The following is a 13,467-nucleotide window of genomic DNA, read 5'->3' as shown; positions in this document are numbered from 1 at the left end:
AAAAACAGAAAAGGAACCTACGTGCATCTCCATTAAACATCACTGCAACTCATCACTCCACACGGACTCTGTGTTCAGCTTCCAGCTCACAAAGCAAATTCCACCTCGGGGCCAGCCCCCAAATCAACCTGGTGCCTGAGGCAGAACGGAGCCCCCAGGGATAAACAACCACCACCACCACCGAACAACCTGACAATCGGCTTCTCTTTAACGGCATCCAAAATCTGCTGCCTCAGGCAGGTCGCCTCACCCTGCCTCACTGCAGGGCCAGCCCTGAATTATCGCACACTCGCCATGCTTTGCTGGCAGTAATAATCTACCTTACGTGGCTATTGTGTTGATAATTAAAGGTTATAAAACACTCCGGATGCTAAAAATGCATCCATGTGTATTTTTTTTTAACTCCAAACGTAACTTCAGCATCAAACTCAGTCAATTGTGTTAATCTACACAGTTCGTGGCTATTCACCTGCCTCCATTTCCCCTTAGCTTCCCCTGTTTGCAAAGCGCTTAAAAATATATCTTGCGGTGTAAATTAAAAATGGGCACTGCCCAAAGTTTCATACTGTCCTCTAATGCATCTTTAGTGCTGGAAATTGTATTTCCACCCCACACTCATTAAGCTACTACACGCTCAACAGGAACGTCTAGCTCAGCACTGGCTACTCCAACTGGAAGCAGCTCTTCTCGGTCCCAAGCAGGGATGGGGTCTTTCCCAGCACCTGTTACTTGCTCCTTTTTAAATAAAGATGCCGAGGAATAAATCTGGGAACTTTTGTGTGCAGTGCACATGCTCTACTACTGAGCCGTGCAATAAGCAAGTAAGATTTACCACAATTACTAGCCTGCCTCCACTAGTCATTGGTCGCCTAGGGGGGTGGGGTGGGCAGACCATAATTTGTGAAGCTTCTGTGCTTGGTCGCCTGGGGAAGAATCTTCCTTCCCAATGACACGTTCTAGTACAGATGCACCTTCCAGGGAGGTGCACTGTGAGAAAAACTTTAAGCCACTGTTTGCCTCATCCCCTATTTGATGCATAAGGAGGGAGGGGCTATCCCGCCCCATGGGACAAATCTGAAGCAAAGGAGCTCCGATTAATTCTTCATTAACACTTTCTGTACAAAAAGAAACGAAATGCCATAATCTCTCTCTCTCTCTCTCTCAGGCCAGGTCTCTGCTGCAAGGCACTTACAGATGGGGAAGGAACAAAAAAGGATGAATGCAAGCACTGGACTTTCCCCACAATATTCTGACCCTGAAAGTTATCATCAAATGCTAAAGTTTGAGTCAGACTTAAAAGATTCAAACTCCAAAATTTTGAGGACTGAGAAACTAGGAGTTTTGCCCTGAACAGGCAACAGTTCCACTAAGGATACACAGCTATGCTAATTTTAGCAGAGTTATGTAGAGCAGCCGAGCTTAAGAATGAACTGCTAGCAACAAACAGCAAAGCTAACGTGGAAAAGATTGAGAGCCACAACTTTATGGAAAACAATTGAACCTAAATTGCGTATAAAGTTCCAAGGAGCTGGTAAACACATGGCAGAATTTAGCAGATTGAGCAGTTGTGGAATAAAAGAAAAACCAACTCTGGATTCCCCCAAGTTTTATAACATTTGTTTTAAAACAGAACATGGGTTCGGGCTGTAAGTAAGTAAGTAAGTAAGTAAGTAAGTAAGTAAGTAAGTAAGTAAGTAAGTAAGTAAGTAAGTAAGTAAGTAAGTAAGTAAGTAAGTAAGTAATAATAATAACGTTCGATTTATATACCACCCTTCAGGACAACTTAATGCCCACTCAGAGTGGTTTACAAAGTATGCCATTATTATCCCCACAACAAAACACCCTGTGAGGTGGGTGGGGCTGAGAGAGCTCCAGAGAACTGTGACTAGCCTAAGGTCACCCAGCTGGCTTCAAGTGGAGGAGTGGGGAAGCAAACCCAGCTCTCCAGATTTGAGTCCTGCGCTCTTAACCGCTACACCAAACTGGCTCTCAGTAACACTGCTGTTGATTTTCAATGGAGAACTCTTTTCATAAGCTACTCGGAGAAGAGCAACACAAAACATATTCCTAAATGAGCCAATAATACCCCTTTCAAACAGGGCTGCTGATGTATTCTACCAATGCTATTTCACACTGTTAATTTCTGGACAGGATTGAAAGTAAAAAAAACCAAAAACCTGTGACAGAACCATTGCAGCGCCCACAAGCATAAGAGTTCACCTAAGGAACATCCACCTTCAAGCCACGCAGCTCCTAGGTCAAATCTCAGCTCAGCCACAGATTTTCTGGGGAGTCTTATGGGAACCTATCTCACCCACCTGTCATGCTGTTATACCCACCTGTCATACTGCTACATCTACTGATGTAGGATGGTTGACACAATTTACGTACAGAACTCTTAAGTACATAAATAAGAAAAAAAATTACATAAATAAAATTATTAGGCTTACTTAAGGAAAATGTTTTGTTACACACGCAAGCACAGAAACTTGTGCCCATCAGGCCTGGGCATAAGTTGCTCTCTCGCAACTGCCATCAAATTAGCAGCAGCCAGGCATCCCTTCACCAAACCTAAATCCAGCTCAGCTGACAGTTCCCTCCCCAAGAACCATTTTTATTGGATTTTAATTGTCACTGGAATGCCTATGATTGGCTTCAGCAGATGACTGTCTCTGGACGTATTTGCTGAATGCAAGACAACAACATAAATTAACTAGCAGGTCAACTGGAACACACTATGCAAACTGAGAAAATTCGCTATTTTCCCTGTTCCTAAAACAAGGGTTTTCAAAGATGGGTTCGCGCAGGTGCAGAGACTGGAGGATGGAAAAGAAGTGAACTGAGAGTGAAAGGTCTTTGGTGCTCAGGGCTAAAGAAAGGGGGATTATGTGAGGAACTGAAGATCTACCTAAAAGTCACCCTCAAAGGTTAGCGTGGAAATTCTGTGCGGTGAAGATTAGTAAACTAGGGTTGGGCAGTGACTACTGTGCTGCGCAAGGGGCAAAGAGACTAAGGCTGATATGACCGATCTGTCACAAAGCTGACTATCATGTGTCAATCATCTGCAATCAGCCTACATCTCTCAGAGCAATCCTACCTCATGGACAAGCTGTTTTCCAGAAAAGTTGGTCTACTATTACTGACTTTCTGATAAAGGAAACCCCCCAAAAGTGTCCTATAACCGCTCCCTTCCCCGGTTACTAAGAACACTACTAAAAAGCTACGAATCTACCTTTTTTTATCATCAGATTCTCTCAACATCAAATTCCGCCCAAGATACCAAATCCTGTATTTGCAAATATTGACTGATGCCTTTGGAAGGATCAGTTTCTACCGCCTAGAACCCTTCTGTTCCTCCTTCCCAATGACATGATATAAATGTTGCCAACACAAAGGACACCCATCACTCACTTGCTTTGCAGGGCCGGGGTCATTCTTCTCCTCTGTCATCTTCCCACTCTTCTGTACCCTCCTGGGCTGCTTTATAGTGGTTTTTATGGCAGGCCGGCAGACATAATTTTCCAGATTCTTAGGAGGTTTTTTAGTTCTCTTAGCTTGAAGACCGATTTTCAGTTTTAAATTTCCCTCTGAAAAGTTTGTTTCTTTCACGGAAAACTGCTGCTGGGAGTCAGACAGACTCTCATCCTTGCCAATCTCGCCATCGTTCTCCTCACAGCTCCTCTTCTTCTCTTCCTCCTCCTTAGTGCTACCATCTAGCTCCAACTCTCTTCTGCCTCCCGCCACACCCGTGGCAACTGCAGAGGGGCTTTTCCCAGAAAACCCTTCAGAACCAGAACCCAGCCCTAACATAGCAGTATTCTGAGGGTCCATCACAGTACGTGCTGTTGCAAAACTTCAGAACACAGCAGGCATATGGTCCACAGTAAAAATCTTCCTAGAAACTTGCAGCCAGCATCTTCTCACTGCAGGAGAAACACAAAAGGAACACAATCAGAATAACGACTATTCAAACCGCCAAAACAGGGGAGGTTCCGAAGTCTTCATTTTGGATAAATGAAATATAGATCAGAACAGGTCTGGAAGTTAGCCCACAAATTACTAGCCTGCCTATCCATGCATATCAATTCTTATACAGAAACATGATTTGAATTGCTGCAGCGTGTCCTGTGTGTAGCTACCATTGCTGATCATCAGTGGTGAATCAGAGTGACGTACAGGTGATTGGACAGATCACTTTCACAAAAGCTGGTGTTGTTTTTTAATGTCCTAAGTTATTAAAAAGCAACACCAGCTTTTGTGAAAGTGATCTGTCCAATCACCTGTACGTCACTCTGATTCACCACTGATGATCAGCAATGGTAGCTACACACAGGACACGCTGCAGCAATTCAAATCATGTTTCTGTATGAATACACAGTTCCATTCAACTGGAGAAAACACTCTGTGGCAAAGAGATACATGCACAGAATGGCCCCTTCCCCTAAGACTGAATGGAGAAGCCCTCAAGGGAGAGAGAGAGAAGCTCCACGTATGTGCAGAAGATGAAATAGAGACCAATGGAACAAACAGACTATGGGATCCACTAGCACAAACAAGAGCTGTAAAAAGACACAGGTTTCCTGTCCTCATAGTTTTAAGAAAGGAAAAAAGATGCCAGGAAAAATCTGAAAAAGGTTCCAATCTTCAGAGCTTCTGTGCTATTTATGACTACCAGCTTCTTCCGTGTAATATTTATTGTCTTGTGCCTTTGCCTGTCTGACTAAAATTACTCTGACTTTCCTCTCTCTTTCCATCTGAAGCTGAATTTTATTTAGGCTGAAGTTGAATTTTATTTAGGCAGCTGTCAATCTCATTCACCAGACTACTTTTTTGTTTAAGTTACACCACGCATGGCTGGCAATACAATCACAGGATAACTGCAGCAATATTTTCCAAGTGTTTCCATAGTGGTTGTTCGGCAACTAGGGCAGCCCTCCTTCCTCCTTTACCAGTTCCGATGCACAAGCCTCAGGGATGCCCTCTAGTGGATTCCTCCTAAAGAGTCGCCTCTCACCAGGTGAGTGACGAGCAACAAGTAAGGCCTTAGAAACTCCTGCCAAGATCAGAGAGCCACAAGCCAATGCTGCTGCCTCCTCTCCCTCTTAAAGAATCCTCTGCCGCTTCCCCCAACCAGAGCTCCTGCTGCACTTTCTTCTGCCACATTTGCCCCTAGCAGCTTCTACATTTCAGACTGCTGTCCCTCACCTCCCTCCTCTGCTTGATTATTGCCTCTTTCTCCGATCTCCTGCCTCTTAAACTGGAAAGATATTTTCAGTTACCAGCCCTGCACAGAGCAGAATACTTCAAGTTCCTAAGAGCTAGCGACAAATTTCTAAGTGCCCAAGTGGGCTGGCACCTGGTATCTTTGACAGTCATAGCTTTCCATACTGGTGTGGACAAGATGAAAACTAGAGACGGAAGGCTCCACACGAAGGGCAGCTGTAAATGACTACTCACCCAATCTCCTACAGTCAACTAACAACTTCAAGCAACCAAGTTTTGTAAACTGGGAAAGGATTAGATTTTTCCTCTAAAGCCGATGTGCCAGAAATCTTACTTAAGTATGTGAGGGACTGTCAGGCTAACAAAAAATAATTGGGAGCCCAGCAACTCCGACAGACTTGTTTGCAGAAACTGCACTTGGTCCACGAGTACTGATAGTATACTATGAAGTCCCAGACTGTAGCCTTGGGCCAACATCACAAATCCCAGGTATTTCCCTCTCAGCGCAAGTTGAGAACTAAAGATGTCTCACAGGAGCCCACCAGTCATTCAAAACTCACTCTCTCAATTCCAGACAACTGGTATCAGAGCGGCAGAATCCGAGGTCACCTAAAAATACAACTTTTTAACAATCTTGCTTCATTAGATAAGACAAATAGCTGAGGACTTTGGGATCTTATCGCGGTTAGTGTGTCAGCTCAGGATCTGGGAGACCCGGGTTCAAATCCCCAATCTGCCATGGAAGCTCATTGGGTGACCTTGGGCCAGTCACACATTGCCAACCTGACCTACCTCAAAGGGTTGTCATGAGAATAAAATGGAGAAGAGGAGAATCACACAAACAGCTTTGAGTCTCCACTGGGAAGAAAGGTGGGATATAAATGAAGTAAAAAAATAAACAAATTTGCAAGGAGGAGCTCTTTGCCTGGGGCCAATTTCTCCAAAAACACAAATCCGCGAGTCGAACGTTCCCTCCAAAATGCAGTTGTCACAACGAGCAGCTTTCCTGGACAATTCCAAGAAGCTATTCCTTGGGGTTCCCTGTGCTAATGCCAACACACATAGGAGACAGCTGTTGCCATGTCAGCCCCAAGTGAAGCACAGGCGAAATGTTTCTTACCACCAACAGTCACAAAAAAATATACAAGTTTCTGAGTAAGACAGAACTATTAGGCAGAATGAGAAGGAAACCAATTCTATGTAGGGCCATCATGGTAATAAGAGTTGAGAGAGCAGTTGTCTGTCTAGCTTGCCCCTTTGCTTCACACCTTAGGTTATGAGAGACTTGGGAGAAGGGTGGGTATATAAATATCCTAAATAAATTAAGATGAGAAATAGAACAGGGTTCAAACTCTCCTTCAGTGATTAAGCTGTTGTGTCCTTATTTCTTATCCTACACCACAGCATACCAGGATATTGTGTAACCTCTTATACACCGTCTCAAACTTCTTAGATGAAGAAGCAAACACATACATTGATAAGTTCCACATACTCAATTATGTACACTCAAAAAAAGTCTGGGTGTCATGCAACTCCTCACAGAAAATGAGGCATGCATCAGCTTTCCCGTATTATAACATGTACAAATCTGCCTTCTTCGAGCATTGAACAGCAAGCAGAGAAAGGACTTTCTGAACACCTGCTCACCAAGCCCCTTGCTCTCTGGAGATGGCAAGGACTGAATCTCTACCACTCCCCAAGATTTCAGGAGGAAATCTTGCCAGCATTTGCTATTGGAGATGTTTTTTTAAAACTAGAGACTCCAGAGACTCAACGTTCTGCATCCAAGCTGATGCTCTGCTACTGGACAGTACTCCTCCAAAGGCACATCATACGGCCATACATCAAAGCACTCGTTTACAAGTTGTAAAAAAAAGACAGTGGTCCCAAGAGACCACATTATATGCCAAAAACACACCTCTATGAAGGGTGCACAGACTGACCTGGCCACAAATCCTATAGCAAAGGTGCCTCTAAGGAGGTATGAATCCGATCAGTCTGGAAAGAAGCCCTTTAGGAGCTTTCCTCTGAGATGTCTACAAGATCAGTAAGTAGGAAGAACAATAAATAAATGGTACGATTTGGCACATGCATATGCCAGGTCTTCTTCATACTGCTGCAATGACTCTTCCCTTGCTTGGAGGGGGTGGACAAGCCAAAAACTTGTGACCCAACTCTGAAAGGTTAGCTGGGAAGTGGAGAGCATCAAGGTTATCCAGCAGCTCCAGTCCCACACACAACTAATCTTGCAAGCCAATGGATAAAAAGATAAACGGTATTAGAGGAAAAAGGAAGGAAAACATAACAACCGAGAAACACCCAAGTCAAGTAAGATCAGGTAACAAACAGAAACTGAGGAATCAACAAGGGAGCTCTTCAGGAACAAACGCAAACCAGGTCATAACGCCCTGAAATTAAACAGGATCATCACATGGATTTAAAAACCCTTCTATTTACTGCAAAGAAATTAAAAGACCCCTCTTCCCCAGGTATTTCTTTCTTATTTAGTAGCATAAACAAACAAACAAGGCACTTGTTCAAAAGAGATTGCAATCTAAATTTTAACACACAAGGAGAAAGTGGACTGGGGGGAAAGGGATGAGGAAAAATATACATAAACGCAACTACATATATTTTGGCTTAGATTCAGGGGGAGGACTAAGAGGTTAATCTAAAAGCCACACAGCTTGAGAGATGGCTTCAGGGTCAGATACTTTAAGCCCATGATATTCTGGAAGCAATTTTGATGGAAATCCCAGCTTCCCTCAAAAAGGTTTTGTCAGGAATCGCCACTCATTTGCTTACAGTTTTAACAGTGTGGCCAAGCTGTCAAGAATCCCTCCTGCCTCCTCAGGAGCTGAGAGCCATTTCAAACAATACAAATCGAGCAAGGCACATGTAGACCGTTATGTGTGATGATCTACTTTACCATGCTAGGAAGTGACGACTGGCTGTGGGTTTCCCCAACGCTTGCACATGCAGCAAAACACACACACGTGTGTGTGTGAAAAAGAAACCACCGAACAGTGTGTTATTTCCTACAATATACTCAACAGGAAATCTGGCATATTTGACGTGGCAGGCATTAAACAGCAGCTCTTACACACGCACCCCACGTCCAACAGATATATATTAGATCTGTATCAAACATATCATGCTGTCTTTTCTAGAAGACAACATTATCTAAATCCCCTGCCATCAAAGATTCCAGCTATGTAATCAGGGTTGAGCTGTTAAGGAGGCCACACACGCAAGTGCGAGACCAACAGAATTGCCATCTTGTTACGCCCACCCACCCAGGATTCCCCTTCTGCTCCCAATCGGCACAAGACTCCGCCAAGAGCCTACATGCATGCGTAGTTTCAGGTGGTTAGCTGTGTGGGTCTGTAGCAGAAAAGCAAGGCTGGGATCCAGTCATTGGTTTTTTAAGGTGCGACTGGACTCGAATCTTGCTTTACATATGTGCATGTGTACACCCATACGTACACACACCCACGACAGGATCAAACATCTCTCTGGGAGACTTGGCCCCCTACCCCGCCCAATGCACAGAGAAGCCTGAGCATCACACCTTTCACCTTCAAACAGCGGCCCTGTTGAGAACCACTCAATGCTCCCCCAAGGTTGCAAAAATTTCGTATAAGATTACCTCCCCACCCCTGCACGCTGCCTTAGCCCCAAAGCAAGAATCGGGGATCCCTACAGCTTCCAGATTCTCTGGCATCCAATCTGCAAGGATTTCCACACCTACCTTACCCTCCCATGCGTGCCCAGGAGAAAATAACAAGCCTCCCCCTGCAAAGCAAAGCCTGCGCGGGATCAACATGCACCGTTCTTCCAAGGGGCGGGGGGAGGCTGCAAGAATCCCATAAGCACGCCAAAGGGAAGGGGGGAAAGGCTGCGAGGACCCCCCCGCCCCAGCGCCTGGAAAGAGCCTCCTAGGGATTCCCCCCACCCACCCACCCCCGTGCCAAAGCCTGACGGTAAGGCCCTCCTCGCCCCCCCCCCCGGAGGCTCCCTCTCTAGGGCTGAGGGGAGGGAGCCCTGTCAAGAACCCCCCCTTCCCTTCCCCTCCCCTCCTCAGACGCGGGGCCCTGTCACGGCCGGGCCTCCCTCGCCCGTCGCTCTCCCCCTCACCGTATCGCAGCGAGGCCCGGCCGGGGCTCCTCCGCAGCGCCTCATCCTCCCAAGGCCCGGCCACCCGCCCTGCGTGGCCAGGCCAGGCCAAGGCGAGCCCCGCGCGCCGTTCCGGGGGAGGGGGCGGCAGCGAGCCGGGAAAGGGCGTCGCGGGGGCGGGCGGGCTCCCCTTCGCGCCGCGCTGAGGGCGGCCGCGGATCCAAAATGGCGGCGGGAGCGGCGGCAGCGACGGCGGCGGCGGCCTCAGCAGAAGCAGCAGCGGCGGCGCTCCCTCGGGCCCCGCCCCCTCGCGCTCTCGCTCGCGCGCCTCGGCCACGCCCACTCGCCCGCCGCTCGGCCACGCCCACGCGCCCTCGCACCTCACTCACTCTCTCACTCACACACACACATCCAGCGCGCGCGCGCGCTCTTCCTCACGTCACTCACTTCTTTTGGCTCCGCCCCCTCCCTCTCTCGAAGTTCGACCTTCGCCTGTTTTCTAACCGAGTCAGGGAGGGAGGCGCGCGCATGTGCGTGCGTGCGTGCGCGCGCAGCCAGCCAACGCGCCCTAGGCGTGAGGGGGAGAGGGAAGCGTGGCCCTTCACGCCACCCGTATCTCTAAGAGATGATGTCATCTCCATCGCCTCCTCCTTTTCTCCCCCCCCTCCCTTGGCCGCCAAGAAATAAATATGGCGGCGCCCATAGAAGGAGCTCGCTGAGGTGAGGCGAGTTTTAAAAGGGGGGAGGGGGGGAAGATGGCCGGTTCGAAGACCCTGTCGGTTTTATTCCTTCGCTCATAAAACTTGCTCATATTCTTATTAAGATTTGTGTCTAGAGAAAGGAACTTTGACTCTGGTTTCTCTGAAAGTCTTGGTCTCGAAGATGCCACTGGACTCCAATCCTATATTAGCAGAGGAGCAGGGTTTGAGTCTGGCAACATCTAAAAATCCAGCAATACTTCCAGAGATTGAGCTTCCGAGAGTCATAGATCCCTTCAAAATATCCCTATTATATCTGAAGAAGGGAGCTGTGACTCTCGAAAGCTGGCGCCCTAAAACTCTTATTGTTCTCTCAGGTGCCACTGGCAGGACTCACAACCTGTTGTTACGATTTGTTTTTCAAAAAAATAGATATATTTTGTTGATTTTTCCATAGAGATAGAAATAGGTAAGGGAAGAAAAAGTAGGAAGGAAGAAAAAAAAACATTGAGTCTACTTACATCAACATTCTAGTTATCTATACATCATATTTCATCCTACCAAATATTCGACTGTGGTTACTGGTAACAAGTTACAGTAGTGACTTTATATGTTTACTATGTTCTAGTCTTCATATCTGTTTTTAATCCAGTTGTAGAAGGGGGTCTATGGAACAGAAAAATCTTCTTCCATTTGTCCTTTCATTAGTATAGTTAATTTGTCCATTTTCACGATTTCCATTATCTTTGTTACAATTTGGTGTTGCTGTTTTCCTCCCTCTTTCTTCTTTCTAATAATAATAATATAATAATATTTGATCTATATACCGCCCTTCAGGACAATTTAACACCCACTCAGAGTGGTTACAAAGTATGCTATTATTTCCTGTAAAAATAATAAACCTGTGAGGGGAGTGGGGCTGAGAGAGCTGTGACTGACCCAAGGTCACTCAGCTGGTTTCAAGTAGAGGAGTGGGAGTCCCACCACTCTTAACCAGTACACCAAACTGGCTTTCTAGACGCCCCTTCTTTCTTCCTCACCCAGTGAATTCTCTGGACACAGCATTTAAACCATTCCTCTCCACAGCCAGTCAACTGGTCACTGTAACGTCACACTCTGGCCACGCCTATAATTCTGGGCCTGACTTCTGAAGAGGCACAGACTTGGCCATGTCCAAAGATCCTGAAGTACAAAGTGGGGAAAAGGCTACCCTATTTCTAATCACTCACTGGGTTCTTCAGCTGGCTGTTCTCTCAACCTTCCCTTCATCCTGCTGGCATACCTTGCAGGGAGGTTGTGAAGGTTGTAATGAGTTAAGGTGCGTCAGAAAACTCATTAATTACTCTAAAACCCTGGGCTTCAACTAATCAGCACTGCAGTGGCTGGTCTTCCTCCATGATCAGGCACAGAGGGTGGCGCTTGGAGAGAGAATGTCATCTCGTAGGCCACTGGTATGTGGTGTGCCGCAGGGAGCGATACTCTCTCCATTATTATTTAATATCTATATGTGCCCCCTTGCCAGGCTGGTGCGGAGTTTCGGGCTTGGGTGTCACCAATATGCGGATGACACCCAGCTTTATCTGTTGTTGGGCGGACGGCCTGGATCGACCCCTGATGCCCTGGAGCGTGTTCTTGAGGCTGTGGCTGGTTGGTTGAGACAAAGTCGGCTGAAATTGAATCCTACTAAGATGAAGATCCTGTACTTGAGTCATGGGGAGATGTCTTCGGGACCCCGGCTTCCTACACTTGATGGGGCAGTTCTTACACCGGCCCCAAGAGTTAGGAGCCTGGGGGTGATTCTGGATTCCTCCTTGAAGATGGAGGACCAGATCACTGCAGTTACCAGGTCTTCCTTTTACTATCTCTGGCAGGCCAGGCAGCTCGCTCCCTATCTATTCCCCCGCAACTTGACTACAGTGGTCCAAGCAATGGTCACCTCTAGGCTGGACTACTGTAACGTGCTCTACGCTGGGCTTCCCATGGGCCTGATCCGGCGGTTACAGCTGGTACAGAATGCAGCGGCGTGGGTCATCACTGGAGCACCGGTGTGGGAACATATTACGCCGATGCTACACCAGCTGCATTGGTTACCAGTGGAGTACCAAATCAGGTTCAAGGTTTTGGTGTTAACCTACAAAGCCCTATGCGGACTGGGACCGACATATCTACGGGACCATCTCTCCCCATATGAGCCCCGGAGGACTCTCTGTTCAGGCGGGAAACATCTTTTAAGGGTCCCTGGCCCTAGAGAGGCCCGCCTGACGTTGACCAGGGTCAGGGCCTTTTCGGTCCTGGCCCCGGCCTGGTGGAATGCTCTGTCTTATGAGACTAGGGCCCGGCAAGATTTGCTTGCATTTTGCCGGGCCTGTAAGACGGAGCTATTCTGCCAGGCATATGGCTGACGCCGGGCGGTGCTCCCCCCCCCCCATGGAACCATCTGTGAACTCAGATGCTGCTGTCCACATCCAACAGTGTATATACTTGCTCTGGAAGAATCGCTGTGTGGAACATCAAATCTAAACTATGTGCTGCTTTTAATTATTTTAATTATTTATATGTAAATATATGACACTTACATGCTTGCATAGCTGTAATTTAAATGATTGATGTAGTGTTTTTAAAGTTTTAATGGTTATTTGATGTTTGTGTTTGTTATCCGCCCTGAGCCTGCGAAAGCGGGGAGGGCGGAATATAAATGTAATAAATTAAATTTAATTAATTAAATTAAATTAATTGGTTGAAGCCCAGAGCTTCACAATCTTCTGGCAGGTCATGAAGCCTTAACTTCTGAGTTGTTGGTTTTAGGTGGGTAGCCGTGTAGGCCTACTGTACAGTAGCAGGATTTGAGTCCTTTGGCACCTTCGAGACTAACAGGTTTTCCAGGAGAAAAGAGCAAAAGACCAGTAGCACCTATAAGACTAACAAAAATTATTGTAGGGTATGAGCCTTTGTAAGACACAGCTCACTCCTTCAGATACAGCTAGCTGTATCTTATAGTCTTATAGGTGCTACTGGTCTCTTGGTCTTTTCTACCGTTACAGCAGAATAACATGGCTACGCATCAGGATTTCCAGAGTATGAGATTTCAAGAATCAAAGTACCTGTATCTGAAGAAGAGCTCTGATTCTTGAAAGCTTACGCCCTGAAAATCTTGTTGGTCTCTAAGGAGCTGGTTGTAGCAGTTCCTGGTTTGCTCCTTAAGATGCTGCACCCTTCTCAGCTCTCTTTGTGCTTTCTTCTCTTCGTCCGCTGTCCATGGTCCTGTCTTCGACACCAGTTAGGTCCTCTCTTAGGTTCCTTTCACAGGTTCATGACACAACATGCTTGTAGCTTAGCGACTCCCCATGTTGCTTGAGTGTTAGAAGAAAGTCCAAGGTCCAGAAAGGCACACGTTTGGGCAACTACTTGTCATTGAAATAACTTACAACCC

At 46.7% G+C, this 13,467-nt stretch overlaps 2 protein-coding genes across 5 annotated transcripts in view; one reads left to right on the top strand and one right to left on the bottom strand.

The window, feature by feature from the left end:
• Positions 1-9,594, bottom strand: part of ASH1L (ASH1 like histone lysine methyltransferase) — an 81,597-nt gene extending 72,003 nt beyond the window's left edge. For both annotated transcript variants that reach the window (XM_054994124.1, XM_054994131.1), the window contains exons 1-2: positions 9,361-9,594; positions 3,412-3,923 (exon numbers count right to left, since the gene is read on the bottom strand). In XM_054994124.1, the coding sequence (XP_054850099.1) occupies positions 3,412-3,831 (420 nt within the window). In that variant the 5' untranslated portion in view covers positions 3,832-3,923; positions 9,361-9,594. The remainder of the gene's footprint in view (positions 1-3,411; positions 3,924-9,360) is intronic.
• Positions 9,595-9,951: 357 nt separating this feature from the next.
• The window catches only part of DAP3 (death associated protein 3), a 32,340-nt gene continuing 28,824 nt past the window's right edge, over positions 9,952-13,467 (top strand). For 2 of the 3 annotated variants that reach the window (XM_054994087.1, XM_054994102.1), the window contains exon 1: positions 9,952-10,059. The gene's annotated coding sequence lies outside the window, so the exon portion shown is untranslated. The remainder of the gene's footprint in view (positions 10,060-13,467) is intronic. The other variant, XM_054994095.1, reaches the window with a different exon arrangement.

This window comes from Eublepharis macularius, chromosome 1 (assembly GCF_028583425.1).
Source record: "Eublepharis macularius isolate TG4126 chromosome 1, MPM_Emac_v1.0, whole genome shotgun sequence".
Classification (NCBI taxonomy): domain Eukaryota; kingdom Metazoa; phylum Chordata; class Lepidosauria; order Squamata; family Eublepharidae; genus Eublepharis; species Eublepharis macularius.
Note: the sequence above shows the minus strand (reverse complement) of the source record. Positions and strands in the feature narration are given on the sequence as shown.